The 26,327-nt window shown below is 43.7% G+C and overlaps 1 protein-coding gene across 2 annotated transcripts in view; it reads right to left on the reverse strand.

Moving 5' to 3' along the window:
• The window catches only part of PSMD1 (proteasome 26S subunit, non-ATPase 1), a 117,459-nt gene that overhangs the window by 65,389 nt on the left and 25,743 nt on the right, over positions 1–26,327 (reverse strand). For both annotated transcript variants that reach the window (XM_074189670.1, XM_074189671.1), the window contains exons 9-16: positions 23,049–23,177; positions 21,619–21,707; positions 20,949–21,027; positions 18,344–18,517; positions 17,022–17,133; positions 15,744–15,940; positions 14,566–14,661; positions 14,050–14,114 (exon numbers count right to left, since the gene is read on the reverse strand). In XM_074189670.1, coding sequence (XP_074045771.1) covers positions 14,050–14,114; positions 14,566–14,661; positions 15,744–15,940; positions 17,022–17,133; positions 18,344–18,517; positions 20,949–21,027; positions 21,619–21,707; positions 23,049–23,177 — 941 coding nt within the window. The remainder of the gene's footprint in view (positions 1–14,049; positions 14,115–14,565; positions 14,662–15,743; positions 15,941–17,021; positions 17,134–18,343; positions 18,518–20,948; positions 21,028–21,618; positions 21,708–23,048; positions 23,178–26,327) is intronic.

Raw genomic sequence — 26,327 nt, forward strand, 5'->3', positions numbered from 1 at the left:
GTTCTCTCCTCTTCTCTTACAATTAAAAAAAAATAACCTCCTAGTCTGAAATCAAAGCCATCTGACCTGTTGTTACTCAGCTATGTCTGACTCTTCATGACTCCACTTGTGGTTTTCTTGGCAAACATACGAGTGGTTTCCTTCTTCACAGATGAGGAAACTGAGGCAAATACAACTTGCCCAGGTCACACAAGTATTTAAGTATCAGAGGCTGTATTTGAACTCAGGAAGATGAGTCTTCCTAACTCTAGACCCCATACCTTAATCACTGCATCACCTAGCTGGTACCAAAGGTCCTTCAATTCTTTTCCATACCTCTGAAATTCCTTCTGTTCACTTCCCACTTCAGGGAAAAGTTCCACTCTTGGTCAATGGGAATCCCTGCATTTGATCATTCCATCCAACACAGAATGATCTTTTTTCCCCCCATTTTGCATCTTCAGCCTCTCCATTCTGACTTCTCTCATTCTAACTAAAAATACAGTCAAGCCATTCCTCCTGGAAGAACACTTTTCCCTAACTGTGGCTCCCTTCCTTAAGGCTTTGAATTCCTTTTCCATCTAGCTCCTAAAAGGAGTTGTCCATATTTACTGTCCTGATTTCACCACCAGTTCCACTTCCAAACCACTTGAAAGCAACTGGCCTTCCCCAGTGCCCATCTTACCATGATTTGCTTCTCAGGATCACCAACAATCTCCTAAATGGCCATTGTCCCTTTCTCCATTCTCATCCTCCTTGGTCTCTTGACTGCATGTGGCACAGTGGCCAATCTCTTCCTCCTCTGACCTATCATTTCCTAAAACTGTCTCTGGTTGTCTGTTTCTCTCTTGGATGTATCCAAATAAACACAACCCTTGTACATATGTCCTCTTCCTCAGTGACTTTAACAGTTTCAACTATGAGCAAATGTGACTACAAAGTAGGTTTGTAAATCTAAAACCAAATTTAAACTCTATTCAGGTTTACTGTGTATAGTAAAATTGGAGATCATCTGAATTGGCATGGAGGGGATGATATCAGAGTATTAAAAAAGTAAACAACATGGATGACAAAAACTAAGGATGGAAGGAGAGGAGTTAGGGAAACTTTTTTAGTAATAACTTAACATTTCCATTTTGTGTGCTGGGTGTTACACTAAGTATTTTACAATTATTATCTCATATAATCCTGACAACAATCCCAGGAGAGAGTTGCTGTTATCTCCATTTTACAGAGGAAACTGAGGCAAACATATTCTAATAGGGAAAGCTGTTGTTGTTCAGTTGTGTCAAACTCTTCATGATCCTATTGGGTTTCCAGGGCAGTGACACTGGAATAGTTTGTCATTTCCTTTCCACCTCATTTTACAGATGAGGAAACTGAGACAAAAAAGGGTTAATTAATTTGCCCAGAATCACATAGCTTATAAATTTTTAAAAGTTGGAGGCTGGTCTGACTCCAAGTCCAGTGCTCTAGCTTCTATACCACCTAACTGCCCAATTTTGACATAAAAATCTGGAAATAAAAATCAGGAATCACTTCATTCCACTTCCTTTATATTCTTCTCCTGCTACGGCCAGTAGAACCTTCCTTTGGCCCAGTACCCCTCAGTGCTTGACCAAGTGAGGTCAGACGGGGAGCTTCATGTCTCACTTTCTAGTTCCTTGAGTGGCTTCCCCTACTCTTCCTTGAAGATCTCTCTCTCCTTTGTTGAGTATCATTCTTCTGGAGTTGGAATCCTGCATATAAATTCCCTCAGGTTCTTCCAAAATAAGAAGCCTCTGAACCATGGTATAGGTGGCTTCTGCTGTTCCAGCTAAGGGGAAAGAAAATCATTCCTCTTGAGCAGATTTAGTCTACCCTTTCTAGTCTCTTAAGTAATTCCACTTTTTAACAAGCCCAAGTCCAAGATTTCCTTCTTAACCATATTTCAAAATGGCAGTCACTTTTCTCCAGGTTTCCATCACTAGCCCTAATCCAAAAACACATCCCAGGCTTACATTCAGAAGGAAAGTAGGTATTTTTCTCACTGTGTCCTCTTATTTCAGAGAGAAAATTCAAATAAACTAAAAATTTATTAGAGACTCTGCTTTTAGTGAAATGAGACTTTGAGCAGAATCTTCCATCACTAAAATCACTTCATTGTGGACCTGCCCCTATGATCTTTCTTCTTCCTAACGATGTTCTCCTGAAAATGATTTAATCTTCCTCCAATTTATCTTTGTTCCATGTGACATACTATTTTGCAGAGAAGCTGGTTCTACAGCTTCTGGTTCTTCAGGTCTTTTCTCAAAATCTGGTTTAAAGCTTTACTGATGAGTTCTGTGAATCTGCCAGAAGACAAACCCTTATTACTTGACACCATGTTATTACCTAGCTAAGAGGGGCAGCTAGGTGGTGCAGTGGCTAGAGCTGGCCTTGGAGTCAGGAGAACAAGAGTTCAAATACAGCCTCAGATATTTGCTACTTACTAGCTATATGATGTTGAGCAAGTCACTTCACCTTGATTGCCTTGCATCCAAGGTCATGTCCAGTTGTCCTGATTCCTATCTGGCCATTGGACCCAAATGGTTCCAGAAGTGAGGCTGATGACTCAGCCCAGTCCCCCCTCACTCAATCCAATCCATGTGCATGTCATGGCATCACCTTCCTATTGACATGGTCTTGTTCCAGAACCACAGATAAACATCAACCATTACCTAGTTACCTACCTGGCTGTACACATTACTTTTATTTCCAAAATCATGTGCCCTGATGATCTTCTGGGAAAAAGTGAAACCACATCCAGACAAAGACTCAATTCAGCTTTGGGAGCCAAAGTATACTAAGAACTCTTTTTTCTAAAATTTTAAAAAGTCACTTCTAGTCATGATAGGCTAAGTCAAGAAAATTAAAAACTCTTTGAATTTAGATCAATGAAGAGAGTGTGGCAATAAAGGAGGATCCCCTAGGTTCTCAAAGACTGGAGACTGAGTCATTGCTGATCTAGTAGATGGTGACCACAGGTGAAAGAAAGAAGTTGGTGTTTTTTTAAAAAAAAAATCTAGCTGCCCATCAAAAAAGAAAATAAAAGACATAATGACCCTCAGGTCAAAGCAGCCCCTTCTTTATGCAAAGTGACAGTAGAAGAATAGTCCAGAAAGAACAGAGAATGCTAAAAACCATAAACAAATATGTTCATGTTGCTGCTGAATCACAATATGCATTTTTTGCCCAATGCCCAATGAACTGCCATCAATGGAAGGTCCAAACCACATTACTGCTATATAAAATAACCTATAAAAGATCTAAAGATGCTGCAGTTCAGATAGGCTCATTTCCAGACTCTCTCCAAGGAAACTGATTTGTTATGTACCCAAAGTTAAAAGGAAACATCATTTCATGAGACACTTGGACACCTGACCCTGAACACTTCATGGATTAAGACTCACTGAAGAGAAGGAAGAATGAAGATCGACTTTAAGACTTCATTTCAAAGGGAATGGCTCAATGGAAAAGGAGGTACAAAAGTTCTCTGAAGAAAATAATTCCTTAAATGGAGAATGGAGAAAAGTGAAGCTTTGTGAGAAACCCAGAAACAATAAAACAAAACCAAAAGACAAAGGCAGGGACCCCCTTCTGTGAGAAGGTTCTTCCACTGTTCCTAATTGCAGAGGACACCATCCTAATTAAAAAACAAAGCAATTCAGTGAAATCTGTTACAGAGACAAAGAGAATGACCCAACATTTTGGTCTTGGGGACCAAAATGAAATGAGTGACTAAAGCACACTGCTCAGGTGACACCATTAATGTTTTTGTCCTTAATTCTTTTTTTTTTCTGGTAAGGCAGTGGGGTTAAGTGGCTTGCCCAAGGCCACACAGCTAGGTAATTATTAAGTGTCTGAGGTCGTATTTGAACCCAGGTGCTCCTGCCTCCAAGGCCGGTGCTCTATCCACTGCACCACCTAGCCGCCCCTTTTGTCCTTAACTCTTGAAGAAGACAAGGACATCCAAGAAGGAATGCCATGACAATCACCTGAATTGGATTGGGGGGGGGGGAGACTGGGCTAAGTCCCCAGCCTCACTTTCTCCTCCAAATCCTCTGGGTCCAGTGGCCAGACATATTTCAGGATGACTGGATATGAGGCAATCAGGGTGAAGTGATTTGTTCAAAATCCCACAGCATGTCACCTAGTCCAGACGATGCCATGAAACTGGGCTGGTAGCACTGCCAGTGGTCAAGAAGGTGGACCCTTGACAGGAGAACAACATCAGGTCTTTAGGCTTCAGTGGTCTCAAATGACCCACCTGCTGTGGAAGATTATTTTCCAAGAGATGATATATAACTTTGGGAATCCCAAACTGCAGCTAAACTGAAGACCATCAGAAAGTCCCATCTGGAAGGCAAGAAGTGGAAGGTTGGCTTGCTATGGGGCAAAGCAGAGGACCTAGAATTGGGACGCTTGCACGTGTAAACTCTTCCACTGATTCACTCTCAGATCAGGCAGGTAAGCCCAATAGGTCTCAATTTCCCAATTTGTAAAATGAAGGAGACTCAGATGATTCCCAAGATCTCTCCGTGCGCTGAGCCAATGGGATATTGAAAAAGGCAGAGGAAAATCTCTGAGAAGTGATTTGCCTGTGATCACAAAGCTTTCCCAGGACCAGAGGGGTTGCTAGACCAAGTCAAGGTAATCTCTACTTCTGTCTTCCATACAGCCTGAGGCCCATTTCAGGTATGAAACCAAGGCCCAACAACATGGGAGGGTGGGTGGGGTGGGTGTTATGCTCCTCGGAGACCTATACTCCATTATTTGCCCCGATTCACATCTATGTTCTGCCTGTTACAGAAAGAATTTGGTAATGTGAAGCCAATATGCCAAGAAGCCAGAAGGAAATCTATTTTAACAAATAAGGAAAGAGCAACTTACAAAGATAATTTCTTCCACGTCCAAACCAAACAGGAAATTTCAGTGACAAATGGTCAAGTGGTACAAAGGCTTTTCTGATCTGAGAGGTGACCATCAATGCTCACTGGGAGGGAAAAAATTCTTCCACCCAAATGTGAAAAATGATTTGAATAATGAGTAATTCTTTTAAACAGACTTATCTTTCCAGCACCTCTTTAAGTCAAAACCACCCAGAATGTTAATGCTGCCATTCTACTTCTCTACTAAGCCACCAAGAGAAAAGCACTAAGATTATAAAAATTGAGAGGGGCAAGGCTAATGTTGGGGGGAACAAAGCAAGAAGAGAGCCAAAAGCATTACAATCCTTAAGATTTATTCAGATAGAGAACCCCCCACTGGAATTCCTATGAGATCAAAACTCCAATTTTCAAAATCTGAGGTCTTTAGTATCAGCAACCACAACATCCACTTGGGGTTTCCTCAGTATTTTCTTCACATAACAGCTGAGAAGACCATGGTGTAAGTATTGTCCCCATTTTACATATGAGGAAACTAAGCTTGGAGAATTTCAATGTCTAGGATTCCTATTGTTCATTGAACAAATTTTCAATTCAGTGACATTCCAAAGCTGGCTTCCATAGGAGAAATGCTCACCAGGTGAAAGACGGCCTAGAAGATGTGGCCACAGGCCTTCCTAGCTGCAGGTTGGAACTGACTCAGACACCTGTGAAGGGTCTGGAGTCTCTCCCCATTAGAAGGCAAGTTCCCCAAGGGAAAGGTAGCTCCAGAGTCTAGCATAGACATAGTAGGAGTTTGTTACATGCACTATATGCTATTGTGAAGAAATGGTGATTAAATAAACTCTAGGCGGGAGAGGCCTTTGTATAGTTATCCCAGTGTTACAGAATGAGATAAAACCAAGCAATAATCAGGTCTGATCATTCACACAGCACCAACATTTTACCACTCTCTAAAAACATGATTTCTCCTTTCAGGAGATTAATGACAAAGTCTGACCCCAAAGAAAATGCAATTTGGCTCCTTGGCAAAGGCGGGAGGGGCTGATGGTGTGAATTTTGTGGATGCTGTTGGACTCAGGAATATGTTGGGTGGTTTGCTCAAACCCCACCCCCACCTTTTTCAATCTATAAAAAATTGACTCTCTGGTGGGGAAAGGAATCTATTTGTAAATAAAGTCAATACAAATGCAATTTTTAAAAACCCTCTTGCCTGCAAAATGATTTCAGAGGACACTACTCTATGAACTGTGGGATGTCACCATGTACATGGAGGGTCCAACAGCAAGGCAAGCTCTCCCAGCCTCTTTAGGGACATCGGGGGTGGGTTGGGGTGCACAAGAAGCTGACCCTATCTCCCTGTTCTCTCCAGCATTGGGCAAACACATCACATACATCCTCCTCTAGCCCAACAGGGAACAAATATCTGGGACATTAGTGGTTGAACATTTTTTTACGAGTGAGGGAATATTTCATGGTCCTTAAAACATGTGCACTTTGAAAAATGCTAACAGCAAAAACTGAGACTGTGAGAGCAGCCGCCCATTGCACTTTCTGGTCCACCTCCCACAGAACCCCCAGCCAATCTGAGTAACTCACTCAAAGTCGGCTCAGGATCTGTGGTGGCACAGAAATGAATTGACCCCACCCAGCTCTTCTTTGGGGCAGGCCGACTGTCTCACAGTCATCTCATTTCATGTAGCTCTCCTCTGGGTAACTCTTCCAGGCTCTCCAAACTAGATGAAACCAAATTCCTCTCTTCCCAATTCCTTTGTTGAAGGGATGGACAATTCCACTTCCCATGGCCACATCTGCTGTGACTCTTAATTTTCTTAAGTGACTGCTCAATCAATTAGTGGACATCAGGAACTTAGCTGTCATGTGTCTAACTTTGTATTTATTCACTGGTCCACACAGAAACAAAAAGTTTTAGTAGAAAACAAGATACAAGGGAAAAGGACTGTTTCTTCTCAGAGCAAACTAAGGTGTTTTCTCTGCTTCAGCATGAAAATAAATGGCAATCTGGAGCCCTAGAGACCTGGCAACTTCTGAACTGTCCTTCTCTTTCATTTGCTCTTTGAAGATCCAATGTATTGATGTCAGTCCCATTTAGCAATTTCCCAAATCCAAACCTGTTGTGATGTAGAAGGAAGCACAACATGTCAAAGCCCTTGCAGCTTGTCCACAGCTACTCACCAGAAGCTCACTAAAGACTGGTTTCCAATTTGTGAGCAGAGATTCCAATTGTTTTTAAATAATGGCACTGATTCTAATAAGAACATTCTTCAAAATCTTACCATTACCATTAGAGGAAAGACAGTCATGAAGAGCACTGGATGGCAGAGCTGGGGACAAGATATATGGGTGCAAGTGCCAAGATGGGGCTGATTAATCCATTGAGGTTTTTTTTTTAGTTTTTGCAAGGCAATGGGGTTAAGTGACTTGCCCAAGGCCACACAGCTAGGTAATTATTAAATGTCTGAGGCCAGATTTGAACTCGGGTATTCCTGACTCCAGGGCTGGTGCTCTACCCACTGTGCCACCTAGCCGCCCCAATCCATTGAGTTTTGAACAAAGAACCTGCTCAGACACATCATCCAGAAAGGCTGAAGCCTGCCATTTCCCTTCACACATGAGGACATCCCGGCCCCCATTTGTTGACCAAAGATCATGTGCTGGTGTTGGGGGATTCCCCAGGCTAAAGCAGGGAGTGACATAACCACAACAACTTCCCCATATTTGTATCGAAAATCTTTTACACTCCTCTGCCCTTGGACATCTGAGCTCTTACTGGTCCATAAAAATGAGTTTATCTTTTGTCTGGAGATTTTATCTGTTACTAGAGTTTGCGTGAGTGTGCCAGTAAGAACATGTTAAATTATTACAAGGAAAAGCCCAGAAAATTAAGCCACTAGACTGGAAATCAGAATAAGGTTGCTGCCTCAGCCCTTCAACATGGAGCTTCACTGATGCCACAACTCACCAGGGCAGTGCAGCTGACCCCTCCCCATGGCAGGCCATCTCTTTCTGCGCTGTGCTTTCACCAGGCCCCAAGCACAGACTTTAATAACTTTGCCAAAATGCTTAGGGTCCTGGATAAATATGGCTTTTGCTCAATCAACAAATACTTCTTCAGTCCTCACTAGGAGCCAAGCAGCAAGGCAGGTCCCAAAGTTACTGTCACTAGTCTGTAATCTCCTGAAACATTCCCCTTGGATGGCCCCAGTCCTCTCAGGCCATTGAGAAGTGCTGTCCTCATCTGGAAGCAAGAACAGGGCAGGGAAGTGGGGGGACAGGGAGGGGATAATGAGGAGGGAGACTGTGGGGCAGTGGGGAAGAAAGGAGCATGAGCTGTAGCTGTTACTCTGTGGGCTTCTCCCCCAATGTTCTGCCACTCTGGATGGAAGGAGAGAAACTTCAGCCTTGTCTCCTTATCTGCTGAGGGGCCAACAGGCTTGTGAGGGGTCTAATTGCAAGAGTTCACTGGCTAGCTGTCCCATGCCCTCTATTCACCACCTGCTAAGTCTCACTCCTCCCCAACTTAGGGAATGTATCAGTGTGCTGTTTAACAATCAGCTTTAGAGGGGAAAGAATGTGCAAATGACACCTTTAAATTCAATCTGGATTATTATTCATTTTTCCTGTATCACTTTTTTTTAATTTTAGGTTTTTTGCAAGGCAAATGGGGTTAAATGGCTTGCCTAAGCCACACAGCTAGGTAATTATTAAGTGTTTGAGACTGGATTTGAACCCAGGTACTCCTGACTCCAAGGCCGGTGCTTTATCCACGGTGCCACCTAGCCGTCCCCCTGTATCGCTTTCTTAAGGCAAGATCAAATAAGTAAAATAAATTAACAAACCAATAAATCAAGGCCTGATTTTTAGTATTTGCCAATTTCTGAGATGCAAATACTCATGGTAAAAATTTAACAATTGGCTCCATCTCTAGCATCACCTAGTGCTTAGCACCCAGCAAGTATTTAATAGAAGCCTGTTGTTTTATTGCAGTAACAGTCCAAGAAGAATGGTCATAGGCCAACTGTCCAAAAAAGTGTTTTTAGAAGACACACACAAGAGGCAAGTGTTGGAGGCCAACAGAAAGACAAGAAAAAACCCAAAGATCTGTTACTGGCACGTTCAAGGTCTCTGGGTTGACAAGATGGAAATTTCCCCATGTTGAGAGAATGATAAAGGAAAAGGAAAAGAAGGTTTCTATGTAGATGCCCCCGGGGAAGACAGAACCCACAAATAATGAGAAATCACCCTCAGATCATTCTCTCGAGGCCACAGGCAACCCGTCAGCATTGTGTGGCATGGGGAGACTTTTAAGCAGAAAACAGTTGGTAAAGCAGCTCTAGGGAGACATCTGCTGACTGTAAGGGGGGGGGGGAGGGGAAAGGAAAAGAAAAAAAGGAGCGAGGAGAGAAAAGGGAAGAGGAAGAAAAAGAGAGAGCAAAAGGGAAGAAAGATGTAAATCCCACAAAAGCCAAAGGCAGCAAAGGAGCTTCAGTAACTCTCATTGTACCAGTGTCAAAATGAGAGGCAGGAGGTGTAGCTAGGTGGCGTAGGGGATAGAAAACCGATCCTGGAGTCAAGAGACCTGAGTTCAATGAATTGAACTCAGACACTTAGTAGTTATCCAGTTGTGTGACCTTGGGCAAGTCACTTAATCCCACTGCCCTGCAAAAAAAATAAAAAAAAAAGGAAAGGAAAAAGAGAAAGAGACAGGGAAGAAAATGAGAGAGATGGGCATTTTATTGAGGGGCCTGGTGGCAACTCAGACCTTGTATTCAGAATTTGTTTAAAAATAAGATAAAATTGCTGGGAATTCCTTTTCTTACAAGAAATGAGGCAGAAGCATTGCTTCTGAGAGCACCACAGCCCAGATTAACAACCTGACAGCCCACAAGAATCCTGAAGCAGGGTCTGGGGGATGAGAGTACACAGTACAGTACATCCTGCAGAATCACCGAGAGTCACTTAGGATTAATGTTCAATCAACCAATGAACTACAGCTGGGCCTCTTTATGAGGGGTCTAGTAGAACCACAGCAGACAACAGATCTCCCTCTATCACCCAGGGAAGGGGAACAAGGGGGTCAGCTGAGTGAGGCGGCATGTCCAGTTCCAGGAACTTGGTGTGGCAGTCAAAACTCAAAATAAATTTGCATCTGCTGATTTTACTTTATGCTAACATTCAGCTTGACTTGAAAGGAAATCTTCTATTACCCACTTTTTGAAGAGTGATTTGAAATCAGAACTAACAACAAAAAGCTTGTCAAAGAGTCAGAGAGCTGAGAATCTGTCGCTGGCCAGTCAAGTTATACTCAGCCCTCAGAGTACAGGACAAACTACCAACCTTTCTGGACAGTGGGTGAGCTGCCAAGAACCCCAACTCTTTAGAGGAGGGTCTCCAGTGAGGGTGCAACCTCGTGGGACTAGAGCTATGGTTCTTGGTCAGTGGGGCCCAGATTCCCTTAAAAAGAACAGTTAAACAAAACACAGAAAATCCCCCTGCTTCTTACTCCATGCTGGTCACTGAGCAAGGCCCCAGGGCAGAGACAGTCTGCCTAGCCTCCCTGAGTTGAGAACAGAAGAGGGATCCAACCTATCCTAAGACAAAGGAGCCACCATCTGGAAGAGTTGGAAAGTTCCTTCAGACTGAAAGACCATTGTACAAATAGGAAGCCTGAGGCCCAGAGACATCAGTGACAGGGCTGAGAATAAAGCCTGAGGATGACGTGGCAGCCAAGAAGCCAAGGCTATCTTGAGGGTCAAGACCCGACGTACCCTGGCCCAGCCAGAACATATCTGACCTGCTGAGTCAAGAACACTAATGGGCTACAGGGTTCCAGAGAAGAGCAGCCAGGACGGTGCAGGGTCCTCCAGATCATCCTGTTCCCAAGGAACGGGGCCTGGATGCCTAGAGAAGGGGAGAGCTCTGAGTAAGGGAAGGAAAGAGGAGGGAGCACACAGTACAAGTGGGAAGGCTCCATCTCTACTGAGTTGAAAAGTACACTGGAAAAGAAATTGGGAAGGCTTTGACTATAAAACAAAACACACTGATAATTCAAGGTTTCAGAACACTGTAAGAGAGGCCTGAAACCCAGCTGGGCTCTGAGCTTGGCCTGACCAGAATGGTTGGTGACCTTCCCCAACATAGGCTGAGTGTTCAGCTTCCCACTGCCCCTTGATGGCTCCCAGTTCCCAAGCTCCTTGTCGTCACCGCTCTGGTCCAGCCTGCTCTACCTCCTTCCACCACTGCGGCACTGTCCCAAACTGTCTCCTTCCACCTAATCCATCCATCATCACCATCCAGCTGGACTCATCTTCCTCACGCAGTCTTGCTCTACTGCTGCAGTAGCTCCCTATTTCCAAATGAAGGGTTAGTTCCTGGGCCATCATCCAACCTTCCTCACCCCAGGATCTCCCCTGGAGCTTCGTGCTCCAACCAGACTGAACTTATTGCTGGCCTCCATTCACACTCCTCTGTCCCATCTCTTTACTTTGGGTCACGTTGCTTTCTCTGACTTGAAAGCTCAGACCCTAGTTTGCCAACTGTCCTTTCAAACCCAGAAAGAAGTTGCCTCCTAATCCCCAAGCAGAGCCTGGGCTCCTTGGACCTTCCAGGTCATTTTGTAGGACTCTGGTTTCTCTAAATGTCTTTGGGGCACCGTGGCTTTTCTAAAGGCTTGATTGTCTCTGTCTCCCCTCCCCCAATCCCCCTTGGTACTTAATGATTAATAAACATTCTTCAAGCATTCTCCCTACCTCCCTCTCACACAGGACGACTGAACTGAATACAAAAAAGGAAGAGTTTTGTTTTCTGTTATTTCCACAAAGGAAACCAGAACCCCCAGGTAGAAACGACAGAGAGGCAGATTTTGACCCAGAACTAGAATGAACTTTCTTTACCAATGATTATACCAACAATCTCAAGGAGGTGAATTCCCTGTTACTAAAATTTTCAAGCACAGACAATGTTCAAAACCATAAAGGGAAGTCTTATCTCAAGTGGGAGACTTAAAGACCACAGGGCCTCCCAACACTTAAGACTTGGGTTTCCTTTTTTTTCCTTGCTTCTTCCTCCACATCCCATTGGAGATTTGGCGCCATCAATTCTCCTGTTTGTCCCTGAGCTGTGTTCAGGAGGCTCCTACCTCCTGCCTGGACTCCCCCAGCACCTTCCCAGCTGGTTCCCTCAACTTCCTTGGCCTCCTTTTCCAACCTGCCCTACAAAATGCAGATTTCCATATCACAGAGCGCAGGAACAGGCTGTCCCTAACCTGCAATGCCTGCCCCAATGAATCAAGCCCAAGCTTGGGACCCTCGGGATTCTCTCTCTCCATCTGCCCCAAAGGCCCAGCAGTCAGATGCCTGCTGCTTCTTAACTGGGGCCACCACTCCAACACAAGTTGATTCTCGTTCATCTCAATACCCATCTTACTCCTGTTTTCCCTCTGCCTGGAAATGGAACAGAGGACAGAGTACAGGACTCCCAAAGTCCTCATCTTAATTAAGAGGCTCTCTGAGGGACCCTGGGCAACTCATTTCACTTCCTTGTCTGTTTCCATGTCTGTCAAATGGGGGGGGGGGGGGCAGACTCTAGAACACCCCAAGGCCTCTTGAGACACTGAAATGATGATGTGAGGATTTCTGCCACCATGGTAATCTCTGTCTGTCCAACTATCATCCACGAAGTCTTTCCTGACATCCTGGGATGACTGTTACTTCCTTTGTCCCCATATTACAGTGCTCATGATGATGATGATGATGATGATGATGATGATGATGATGATGATGATGCTTGTCCTTTGTTCTTGAAGACCATGACATCAGGGAGGTGATGCCATGACAAGCACATGAATTGGTTTTGAGAGAGAGAGAGAGAGAGAGAGAGAGAGAGAGAGAGAGTGTGTGTGTGTGTGTGTGTGTGTGTGTGTGTGTGTGTGTGATGAAAGGGCTGTGTTAAGTCTCCAGTCTCACTTTCTCCTCTGGAGCCATATGGTCCAGTGGCCAGACAGGAATCAGGATGACCGGAGATGGCCCTGGCTGAGAGGTAGTTAGTTAAGTGACTTGCCCAAGGTCATAGTTAGTCATGGTCAAGTGTCTGAGGCTGGATTTGAACTCCTGTCCCCCTGACTTCAGGGCCAGTGCTCTCTTCACTGCACCACCTAGAAGCTCATCATACTGACTTATCTATACATCATTTCTTTCTCCTGGATTAAGTCTGTTTAGGTTCTCTCCGGACAGAGCCTCTTTCTTTTTCGTCTTTGTGTCCAAACTCCTCCCTTAGTTGGCCAGGCTCAGACATGCTCACCCCTGGCGTATCACTGAGACTGAGGCTAAAGGAAAAGTCATGGCCTTGTCTAGGTTCACTTGGGCATCAGTGGGAATGTAAACTGCAGAATCGGTGCTGTGTCTGAACCTCCCTGCCCTACTCGTCTCAGGGGAGGAAGACACAGCAGCCCAGCCCCCATCCAAGGAGCATACAGGCCATTCTACCTGCAGTTTCCACCCTCCCCAAGCTTCTGAGGATTTAGAGCACTGCATAAGAAACAACAGTCCGCCTATTCCATGTCATCCTACCAGCAGGAAGGGGTTTTGTAGGGACCTGGAGATGTCCACAGGGACCTCAGGGATCTAGCAAAGGTCTCAATAAAATGGAAAAATGAGTCTCTCTTTGCTATGCTTCCACCTGAAACCCAAAATTTATTGGACTTTCACTCTCAAGAAGAAAGCCCTTATTTTACAAGTGCTTCTTCAGAACAAGAGGCTCCACCCAGCAGCAGGGAGGCCTTAAGGGAGTCTGTAGGTCATGACCTGAAGTGCTGTGGAGTTTCCTTTTTCTGGTTTTGTGTTTGTATTTGAGGCGGTTGTGGGGCTGAGTTCAAATCTTGAACTGGATGACCTAGGCAAATCCCTTCACCTCTGCCTGCCTCAGTTTCCTCTTCTCTAAAATGGGGACAACAGCACCTTTCTCTCCAGTGGTCGTGAGGATCCGCAGAGATCACAACTGTAGAGCCCTTGGCACAATCACACAAGACAGGAGAAGAGATATAAATGTTTATTCCCTTCCTGTTGACTTCAGAGTGACTTCAGAAGAGAAACAAGACCAAGCATGTGGAAACAAGCAAAGTGCTGAGAATTAGGCAGACTCCTACCTGAAGAGAATGAACCCCAGGGATTCGACCGCAGCCCTTCTGACATCATCATTGACATCACTGACCTAGGGGGAAAAGAGGAAAGGAGGTCATTAACAAGGCATGATATCTGAACCCTATGATCATGACTTAAGTGAGAGGAAGGACCATGGCACCAGAAGCAAAATGAATCCTTAACAAGATTTTGGAAAATGTGATTTACTTGAATGAGTCTTTAACAAATTAGATAGGCTAAATATTTTTCTTTTAATATGGCAATCCTTGACAAAGGAATAGTTTGTTGGTCTCTACCACCCATCACACCATACCCCCACACCAAGCTGACCACCATTATGCCCTCTGAATTCTAGACTTGCCAAAGAGCAGAGAACCAAACCTGGAGAACACAATCTACCTGCAAATTGGGGGCTAGCTATAACCAACTCCTTTGTCTCCGAAGGGTCTCAAGACAAGAAGTGAACTCATAAAGACAACCCCATGCCCACAACCCCATCCCCAGTCTATCCCAGGGCTTACCGCCACGTGCAGCAGACGCCGGATGGCCTTGTTGTTCCCTGACCCACAGTAAGCCATGGCCACGGTGTACATTCCAGATCGACGGAGGATTGGGTCCTGAGGAAGGGATAAGTCAATACTGACCCTTGAGCCTGACAGCCAGTCTGGTACCCAAACAAGACTACTTGGATCCACAAGTCTAAAGGTGGTCATCACACAGAGGACCTGATTGGGGTGGGGGTGGGGGGGTCTATGGACACCCCCAGCAGCCTCCATATTGGGAGAAGATCTGGAAAGTGAGGTGCTCAAGGAGATCTGACAGAGGAAAACAGGGCTGGTGGCTGGAGGCTGCCCTTAAGCAGGTCCTCCAGTATAACAAGGAGATCCTAATCATTCCAGTACTATTGGGAGACTCAAATGAGATCTTTGGAAGGTACCCAGGACAGGGCCTGGCCCACATGAAGGTCTTCTATTCTCACTTCTCCTCTTCCAAGCCTCACAACTGGTGTGCCTCAGACCTCAGCCCACCTTTCTCGCCTTATGCCTTTCACATGTGTAAGGCAAGAGAGGCAACTATGAAGCAGGAAAACCTTTTTCTTAAAAGAGAATGACTATTTTTTGGTTTTTACTACAAGCTCAGAGGAGACACAAGTTCCTCATTCACAACTAAAGCTTGAGCTCCTTCAGGGATGAGAACACGCCCACCCACCAGCCAAAGGGCCCACCCCCCGTGGACAGGCTAGACTGAAACATGGGCTAGTTTTGTTGAACTCTTTTTGTCTCTCTCCTGATATAAGGGACATATTTCTGGGAAGGGGAGACGGTAAGAAATATCAATCATGGAAAAAACATCAATAAAATTCAAATTTTAGCTTTCAAACTACCTTCCCTCCCCTCAACCAAACTGTAGACTCCCTAGAAAATCTTCTGGTTCTCTCCCTTCTATCCAAATTGATTTATAGACTTTTACAGGACTCAGGCAAGCAAGCCTGCATCATTATAAAAGGCAAATTTCTAAAGGGGAAGGAAAGAGGATGAATATTTATGAAGCATCAGGTATGAGCCAAGACCTTCACCAAGGACTTCAATGGCTTGATCTGGAGGAAGCTGAGGGCAGGTATCAATGGAGAATAACTGGGGGAGGGGCATGGAAGGAAGAGGAAGAGGAGCTGGCAGAGCAGGAGAAGCACCCCCCTCACCTTATCCCGGCACAGAGACTCGATGAGGGCGTCGGCCTCCTCCATCCTTCCGTACATCACCAGGGCAATACCCACAGCCAGGCCCCGTAAAATCTTCTCATGCTGGGTCTCCTGGGCATAGCCCACCATGTCTTCAATGGCCTGGGCATTCTTAGAACCCAACATGACCAGGCCCAGGGCGAGGCCGGCAGCTTCTCCTGTACATTGAGAAGCAGTCTGTTAGTGACCTGCATGTCCATGCCAAGACAGCTGTCCTCAACCACTTGAGGAATAGAGGCCCACAGAGAGAATGAGCTCCAAAGAAAAGGCCCAGACCATCTGCCCCAAATAATGCACTTGGTGTGGCTGCAAGTTCATCTTCTCATTTAAAATCTGACCCCACGTTCTGGTGAGTTCTAAATCCTTATGGTTTTCTGAGGGGGGCCTAAACAATTTTCAGAATTCCCTCCTGTTGGCTAAGCCAAGAGCGACAAGTTAAAGAATAAGGTCCCAAGAGACAACTAGACAGTAAATCCCTGTGCTGTCCTGCCCCGACACCCCCTCATGGCCAGCAGGCTCCCAGACCTCAATTGCTTTAGACAAACCCTGGTCACAGGACACAGCCACAAGAAGGTGGCACCAGCCAAGCCTCTCCCATCAACCCAAGAAGAGGGATACCTTGCCTGTTCTCGTACAAACAGAATGGGAAGACGATTTAGATATCACCCTTATGTTACATTTTCATACAGGAAGAATAAATGGAGACAGTTATTCTTTAATCATAAAGGTTTGTAGAGAAGCCAGCTGGTACAGAGGCCAGAGGTTCCAGTCCTGCTTCTGCCACATCCTGACTGGGTAATTATGGGGACCTCTCTCACCCCCTCAAGGCACCTGCTGAGAAGGGGCTAACCTTGCACTGGTGAGGACCAGGCAGTCCCCAGAGTACAGGTTTGACTTAAAAAGAATCAAAAAAAGGATTGCAGATTTCAGAGCAGGGGCGTGCATGCTCACAGCAGGACCTTCAGGCCATGGCCAGATGGCGTAACCTTGGGAGCCCTTCTCTGAACCATATTCTTAAGTGCATAAACACAGGATCACACAGGAAATCAATTCTGTTGAAATATGGCAATACAGATAATAAACATTCCAAGGCAAGTGCCCCTTGAAGTCTATTCAATAAGAGCCTTAGCCCAGCTCTGTTGCTTTTGAGAGAGAGAGAGAGAGAGAGAGAGAGAGAGAGAGAGAGAGAGAAAGAGAAAGAGAAAGAGAAAGAGAAAGAGAAAGAGAAAGAGATGTTACCTGTCACAGCATCGTCCTGGTACAGATTTGTTTTCAGCAGATCATAGACATCTTGACGGGCAGTGCCCATAGCAGCCAATCCGAGGCCCAAGCTGCCACCATGTCGGACAATCTAGGGAAAGAACAAGCTCTGCTCATCCCTCCTCAGTCAATCTTAGGAACACTATTGGCATTAAAATACCACCACACAGGGGGCAGCTAGGTTGTACAGTGGATAGAGCACTGGCCCTGGAGTCAGGAGGACCTGAGTTCAAATCCAGCCTCAGACACTTAATCATTGGCTAACTGTGGAACCTTGGGCAAGTCATGTAACCCCATTGCCTTAAATTAAAAAAACAACAAACAAACAACAAACACCACCCAACGACACATACACAGACAGACAAGCCACCAAAGGGGATCAGACTCTTGCTGTCTAGTCGGCATTGGCAGTTTTCTCTTCCTGGCATGGTCCTAAAGGAAGAAGAGTTCTCTGACAGAGAGAGAGAGAGAGAGAGAGAGAGAGAGAGAGAGAAAACAGGGGGTGGCTAGGTGGCACAATGGATAAAGCACCGGCCCTGGAGTCAGGAGTACCTGGGTTCAAATCTGGTCTCAGACACTTAATAGTTACCTAGCCGTGTGGCCTTGGGCAAGCCACTTAACCCCTTTGCCTTGCCAAAAAAAAAAGAAAAAAGAAAAAGAAAAAAGAAAACAGACCAAGTTGCTAAAAGCTGCTTCATAAGAACACAGCATCTGGGCAACTCAGTGGCATCATGAAGAAGAGTATTTACCTGGCAACTGAGAAGCCCTAGGATCAAATCCAGCTTCAGACACTTAGATGTATGACCCTGGACGAGTCACTTCACTACTGACTGCTTCAGTTTCCTCATAAGTAAATTGGTGATAATAGTAGCATCTACCTTTTGGGGTAAGATCAATGGACTTGTCTGAGGTCACAGAGCCACAGTATGGCAAACCTATGTCTTCCTGGCTTTGAGATCAGTACTTTAGCCAGTGTACTGCCCTACCCCTCACCAGTAAGTATGTGCATGTATAGTAGCACAGCCTACTTACAGATGTGTACCTAGCCATATCCCCCAACTTATTTATAGAGCTACATGTATAAACACCGACACAAGCACAGGCACAGCACATGCACTTTTAAAACCCCTGGTGCCTTGATTTGATGGTGAAAACTTCTGAGTTTTAGAGGAGAGACAAAGAGAGCCAAGATCACTTTCCATAAGTACATGAACACTCTCAATGTCCTAAGACCAGGTCACAAACCAGGCAATTCCCCTGGATTTTTTTAAGCCAAGACCCCCTTGCATTGAGGTGCTCACATCATTGCTGGCATTCTTGAGCTGGTTAAGCAGATAGTCAATTATGTCTCCACCATGATTGGCATGAATAAGACCCAAAGCGTAGAGACCTCCGCCCTCCTGATAGGCAGACCCTGGAGAGGTGTCCTTGGGGAGATAGGTTGCCATTAACTGTAATGCTTCCTTCTCGTGTCCCTGTAAATGAAACCAGAAGAGGGTTACAGAGAAAAACAACTTAGTGCATATGTTCCTGTATTGAAATGTGACAGAGGGATCTATTTCTGGAGAAGGTAGCCCTGTCGTTAATTGAAAAAACCCTTTTTAAGCACCATGTCCTATGTGGAAGTGTTCTGGACTGCATTCTAAGGAAATCTAAAGACAAAATCTAAGGATACACTCCAATCTCTCAAAAGAAATTGAAAGCTGAAAGGGAAGGCTAAGATAAGATATGTACTTATATTTGGAGCAGTGGAGGAGATGAAGGAAGGGAGGACCTGTAACTTCAATGGTACAGAGAACTCCTGGGTAAGTAAACCTTGCAAATTCGAGATGCCCAGGAGTTGCCCAGGGCACAAAGAAGCTAAGTCATTTGCCCATGGTCACACACCAAGACACTGCCCAACGCCAGTGTTCCTAACCTAAGCTGCCTCTCACTCAGACAAAAATCAAGGCTCTTTAAGTGCTCTTTAAGAGTATAAAATTTTCTAAAATGCAATAAGGGCCTTTTGTATCAACATGAAGTCTTCTTCAGAACTTTTCTCTCCAAATAAAGATGGGAATATTTTTCAAGGAGACTCAAGAGGTTCCTCCAAAACTCTAGCAAATAGGATATTTTTTTCTGTTTCACTACTTCCCCAAATCTTCTTCACAATATGCTACTTTTCCCATCTCAACCCAGCTCTGGAGGAAAGAAAAGAGACCTCTATTTCCTTGAGGAAAGGCTATCTGCCAAGAATTTTCCATACTACTTCTGATGCTTTATCTTTTACCTTCTCCTTACTCCCAGGCCCAAAGAGTTCAATGGAGTGCTTAGATTTGAGGCAGTGAGACACCCCAAATTCAACACAGAGAAGTCAATAAAAAACAAAAGGTGGGAAATCCACTTGAAAAGGAAACATAGAAGTTAAGCTGTTAAGACAAACATTTTCCTGGCTCTGATTTGAGGAGGAATTTCCTCACTGAAGACATTAGATAACATTCTCCAAATTTCCTCTCCTGGCCCTTCCAAAGGGGGAGGTAGAATAACAACAAATGCTCATATTATGGGCAGCTAGGTGGCACAGAGGATAGAACACTAGGTCTGGAGTCAGCAGGATCTGAGTTCAAATTTGGTTTCAAATACTTAACATTTACTTAGCTGTGTGACCTTGGGCAAGTCACTTAACCCCACTGCCTTGCAAAAATAAAAAAAAAATGCTTATATTGGAAGTTAAGATGCTCTAATTCAGATCCCTGCTTCCTGCTCAACTAACTTCCTCTAAGGAGAGACCTGATGAGACTTGGGAGAAAAGGCCACAGACCAGTCAGCTCTGGCACATCATTTTCCAACCTTCCGAAGCACCCACTTTGAGCTGAGAGTAAGGTGCCAGCACAAGCAGCAGTAATAGCAGCTGCCCCCACTTTTTCCCTCTGGCTGGGGCCCAGATCAAGCTCCCTAATGTTCACAGTCTAATATCAATTTTGGTTTGACATTCAAGGCTCTCTGTGTTGTGTTGTCTTCCAAGCCTCCAATACTGAACATCCCCTGCTCCCCCCCATATCCAATGAGTGGAACATTTATAAAGGCTTTGCCAGCCTTGCGGCTCTAATCAGATGCCAATCTTCCTTCTCCTTCAGGACCATTACCCTCACAGACTAGAAATGATCATTCTTTGCCTCCTACAGGATGTGCTCCTACTATACAAATATGCATTACACCTCCTCCCCACTGCTGGGCCAGCTTTGGCCATGACTGAAAGTGGGCACTCATCATGTGTCCACAGCACCCCAACAGAGGAGAGGACTGGCTAGAGAACGTGTACAGTCAAAGTGAGTAACCTTGAGAGACTTGGAAGCGCCCTTGCAATTCCACAGAGTCTGCCCCAAGGTGATAGTCAAATTGGCAGACACTGAGGCTGCCAATCAGAGATCAGTGAAACTTGGGCTGCTCCTACACTGTCTTGGTGAGATGATGTCAAGTGACTTAGCTCTCATTGCTCCACAGTTCCACCCTTGGGCAAACCCTGGGCATATGGTGCCTGAGAGAAGCTGGAGAGACCAGAAGAAGTCAAAGATGGTGCAGAGTTTGGAAGGGCTATCAATGGGAATTTTCTTCTTGTCTTTGTTTTCTGCCTCACACAGAGTAGGCATTTAATACCCATCTCTTTGGGGAACTTAATAGAAAACAGAGGAAAATATCTACTTTGGCAGCCTTCACTTTCTCATGGATGGATTTGTGGAGAGAAGTAAGGGAAGCTATTTCCTAAGGACTGGAGCCCACCACAAACAATTGTGGCACCAGGAGGTCTTCTCCTGGGGCCTCTTCCAGTCAAACTGTGGATAACAAACTAAATTATGCTTCACATTCATTCTCAAGCACTAAACCTGAAGAACAGTCATTGTAGAGTATGTCCCAGCTTGTAGTTACCTTATGAATCACACCCAGACTGGCAGTTGCAGTAAACTTTGCCCAGTTTGTGGCTCTAGCAAGCCATTCCAAATTATCTCTGCAAAAAAAGAAAATGTGATGACTAAAACATGAATTTTGTTAAGAGATTTGTTAATGTTATGCTCAAGGGAAGGAAGAAAATGACTTTAAACTGCCCGGAGAAAGTGGCTCCCAGGGCTCCCAAGTCTGACCAGATGATCAGGAGCCAAGGCCCTGGTTCCATGGCTTACTATTTTCTCCCCTGCAATGGGGAGCAGCTGGCTCAGGTGCCAACATGGGCTCTGGCCAAGCCAGCAATAATTCAGGTAAAAGCACATCTTAGCTACTGGGATACACTCTGCTGTTTGCCACTGAGAATTTATTTGACCACCCATCTTATCACCTTGGAGGCCAAGGTCATGACCCCAAAATGGTAATGGCTTAGTTCATGCTTCACTGAGGGTCATGTTTTCACAACATAGAAAACACCGTGTGATTCCTCTACGGCACACAAGAGTCTCATAATGTCAAAGTCTATAATTCAAATGGGTTTTCAAACATCATACAATAAGTAGCTTTTACTGGCCTCCTTTTTTTGTTCCTCAGCTCCCACCTAGAAAAACAAACAAGACCCAGTCCTGTTTCCTCATGGCCCTCTCCCCAGATTTACCTAAGGAACTGGTCGCTGGTTGTCCCACAATGCATAAATGAATTTGCTATGACGGTGGCTGTGTGACAGACAGAATTCCTCACTGCATCCTAGAAAAGCAAAGCCAGACCTTTAGCCAGGACAGACAACAAACACAACGGAACAAGGGGAGAAAGACATTTCTGTGAACAAATGAAATGAACCAGCTAGTTTAGAAAATAAAGAATTCTTTTATTTAAAGACTTGACTTGGTGTTGTTCTTGAAATAAGAACATGAAATATTATCCTCTATGCTCTAATATTTTCCTTTAATTAGGAGCACTTTCCTCACAATTCAATGAGGTAAAGAGGCAATACATTTATCTTCAGGCCTATTTTACAGATGGGGAAATTGAGGCTTAAAGAAATTAGTCACTAAACTGGGCCTGGGTCTCAGGTACCCTGACCCCTCCAGAAGGCAAATACCACTCTAATTCAGAGATTAGTCAACAGTCAAAGATTGTAAACCATATCTGCTATTTTCAAATAGCTGCCTCAACACCAAAAACACGCAAACTGTATTACATTTTTAAACTGTTAAAACAGTTAACTGCGGTTAGTTAATAGCTAACAAATTGCTCTTCAACATTACTGGTTTTTCCCGTAAAGTTTTGTATTTTATTTCATGTTATTATTTGGAGAAAGGGTCCCAATTCACTAGCTCATCCAAGGGATTCATGATACAAAAAAAGGCCAAAGATCCCTTAAGCTGTCCTGTTGGTGATGCAGTCACTGTACAACAATGTAGACAGCAAAAATTAAAGCTAACTTAGAAAACAATGCCAATGGAGAACTGATATAAAAATAAAGCAGCTTCTAAATGAAAAGATACATTATACTTAAGAAAATTCTATTCTGACATATAGTAAGAGTAAGATTTGATTTCTTTTTTTTATTTTATTTATTTAAGGCAATGGGGTAAAGGGTTAAGTGAACTGCCCAGGGTCTCACAGCTAGTAATTATTAAGTGTCTGAGGCTATATTTGAACTCAGGTCCTCCTGACTCCAAGGCCAGTGCTCTATCCAGTGAGACACCAAGCTGCCCTTAAGATTTGGTTTCTTTAAATTTTTGCAAATTCGGATTGCCCTCCTGCAGTAATTTTTCAAATTAGTGAAGTTTTACTGCAGTCATTATTAGGGATGATGATAAAAGGTCAAAATACTTTAAAAAAATACAGTGCATAACAGAAGGTCACAAGACCACATCCCTCTCTTATGCTGCTGGTGACTTTTAAGTTCATAATAAAAAAGAAAATGCTTTAAAAAGGAAAATCTCCTTTTCCACTAATTTAATATTTTCTTTTGATACACACTAATCTCTGGGCTCAGAAGTGACATACAACATTTAATATGGAACAGTAAATGCAAAAATAAAAACCACATAGATTCAAGGAGAATAAGATTTTTCCTACCTTAGTGTTTTTGAGAATCATGAGATCTGTATTATTATTTCGTATTAAAAACTGAAGATGTAATTCAATCGCCATTTCACCACTTAAAATTTTAATCATTTTGGATATCTGGTCCTTGGGCTCTGGGTTCTGCAGAAAGAAAAAAGTGTGTGACCATCAAGACCATGCCTTCCTCTTCATGTAAGCCTACAACTCAATGTTCAGGGAAAGTACCACCAGTCCAAGTAGGGATTGATTCATACAGAAAAGTCAGAACTCTATCTTGGTGGATATATGGCTCAATTTGCATGTAACCAGCAACAATGTCCTCTCAACACAATCCGTCTCTGCCTCCAGGAACATGCTTACAAGGCATGTATCCCAAAGAAATCAAAGGAAGAGGGGAGAAAAACCCATAGGAATGGAAATATTCATAACAAATGGGGATTCCTGTTCAACTCCTGTGCCCCCAACTCTAGAAAATACTTGAAATTCATACCAGAACAAATAAGGATTAGTTCAGTAAAACTCAAAATAAATAAAATCTTTATAATTAAAAAAAAAAGTCCAGTAAGAAACTTTAAGTGGCTCTTTCCATTCCCAGACATACACAAAAAGTCAATCACAGGCAAAAGGACAGGAGCTGCTGCCAGACTCCCAGCATGACCAGACTCATGAACCTGTGTGTCTGGGAGGCAGCCAAAAAGGAGGTCATTCCCTCTGAGAAGGCTTAGGGTGGCAGAAAGGATTTTGGAAGCCCCAGGGTGATACTGCACTGCTCAGACCAGACAAATCCAGACCCAGGACTCTGAGATCCTAGAGGGGACCCTAAAAATTCAGAGCATTGAATATCATGCCGAGTGGTGTGTGTCATTTTGATCCTCATCAAGAAAGAATGACAGCAAAAGGAGCAGCCAAATGACATAGAGCACAGGCCTTGGAGTCAGGAGGACCTGAGTTCAAATCCAGCCTCAGACACTTAATAAATGACAACAATCAACCAATCAATGTTACCCTCTCGATATAAGGATATCAGGGCAGTTTTTCTTGAAATTTCTTGACATATAATGTCTAGGCTCTTTTATTGATCACTAATAATTATTAAGATCTAATAATTCTTAAATTATCTCTCCTTGATCTGTTTTCCAGGTCAGTTGTTTTTCCCAATGAGATATTTCTCGTCTATTTTTCATTCTTTTGACATTGCTTTATTGTTTCTTGATGACCAAGAATTATTTCTTTAGTGAGCTTTTGTACTTCTTTTTCCATTTGGCATTTTCTGCTTTTTAAGATGTTCTTTTCATCAGTGAATTTTTGTGTCACTTTTACCATTAGGTCAATTCTGCTTTTTTAAAAGTGTTACTTTCTTCAGTATTTTCTTCTGTGTGTCTCTTTTACCAAGTTGTTAAGTTTTTTTCCATAATTTTTCTCATTTCTTTCCCCAATTTTTCCTCTACCACTCTTCCAGAAATTCATGGTGAGCTTGAGTCAGTTTCTTTGAGGTTTGGGTTTAGCTTTTCCCATACTTTTATCTTATCCTGAGTTTGTGTCTTAGTCTTCAACACCACAGTATCCTTTTCTGGTCCAGTTATTTTTTTGCTTGTTTTCATTTTTCTAGCCCATTTCTTGATTGTGAACTATAAAGTTGGGCTCTGCTCACCTGGGGAGAGGGAGGCATTGTCTCAAGCTATAGGCTTTTTTTGTACTGCTATTTTCAGAGCTAAGTCTAAGGATCTGTAAGTTTTAGGTGCTTTCAAGGTGGTGTGATCTGGAGAGATGTGTTCTAGTCTTTATCCATGAAGAGTCTTTGCTCCCCTGTAGCTGCAAATTCTAGAGCTACCCTTGGCCCTGGAAGTTGACCTCCTTCAGCCTCAGCAATAGGGCTCCTCTCTGCCTCAGAACCACAACTAGGCCCCTGCTCTCTTTTGACCCATCCCAAGTACACCTCTCCATCCAGAAATGGGTATGGGTAATAGGATTGCCTATCAGCACCAGTTGTATCCAAGGTCAACAAAGGATTCCCCCCCTTCCCAATCTCTGTTCAGTTACTTGGACATCAGGGCAATTTTTCTTGATAATTTATTGATATATAATGTCTAGGCTTTTTTATTGATCTTATTATTAAGATCTAATAATTCTCAAATTATCTTCCAGATCAGTTGTTTTTTCAATGAGCTATTTTTTTGTTTTCACTTTGTTTTATTGTTTCTTGATGACACATGGAGTCTTTAGCTTCCATGAAGTTCCCAAAACTGTTACTGCCTCTGCTGCCATCCTTGTATATAGGCAGTAGCCTGTAACCTGCTGTCATAGACCTCTCCTGCTGACCTCCTAAGTTTTCTTAGGCTAGAAAAAATATCCCACTCTAGCCATTTGTTGGCTCTTTCACTCCAAAACTTGATTTGAGGCTTAAAATGTTGGGAAATTTCCTCTGGGTTGCAACCTCCAATCTGCCCCTCCAAGTCAAATGTTTATTTTAGAAAAGATTCTATCTCCAAAATCCAGAGCTACAATTAGAATCACACAAGACTAGGCAGCTTTCACTCTAATAGTAGAATTTGAAATACAATATTCCAAGATAGAAGTTAGAATTCTAACCAAAAATAACTTATCCTGAAAAGCTAAATAGAATCCTACCACGGTTGGGGGTGAGGGTTAGAGATGAATGAATCTCTAATGAAATAAATCTTTCAAGCATTTCTGATGAAAAGACCAGAATTGAGTAGAAATCTTTAAATACAAACAAGAATTCAGAAAAACCTAGAAAGGTAAACTGATTTGAGCAATTAAAAGGGCTATCTGGTGATATAGTACTAATATTCAAGAAGATTCAAGTGTCCTTTCAGAATCTAATCTCTTCAAAGGAAGATGAGTGAGTTATAAAAACACCAGATGTCCTAGGGTTCGGATTTGAGGCAGGGAGATGGACTGATTCTTTTCTGAGGGCCTGGAGAGAAAAAAGAGGAGAACTCTCGCAGAAATGAGGAAGAGGTGGGGAACTTAGTGGTTTCTGAAAATTGGGGGGTATGAGAAGAGTGTACAAACAAAGAAGGAGGAGGAGCAGAAGTGCTTCCAAGTATCCGACAGACTTCATTATGTGAACTATACATAAAAGGTTGAACATATCCATTACTGTCCAGCCATTTCAGAGATGTTGCCTTTTTGACCCCATCTGGGGTTTTCTTAGCAAAGATATTGGAGCAGTTTGCCATTTCCTTCTCCAGTTCACTACATGGATGAGGAAACTGAGACTAACAGGGCAAAATGACTTGCCCAGGGTCACACAGCCTATAAATGTTT

Source organism: Macrotis lagotis, chromosome 5 (genome assembly GCF_037893015.1).
Source record: "Macrotis lagotis isolate mMagLag1 chromosome 5, bilby.v1.9.chrom.fasta, whole genome shotgun sequence".
NCBI classification, from domain to species: Eukaryota; Metazoa; Chordata; class Mammalia; order Peramelemorphia; family Peramelidae; genus Macrotis; species Macrotis lagotis.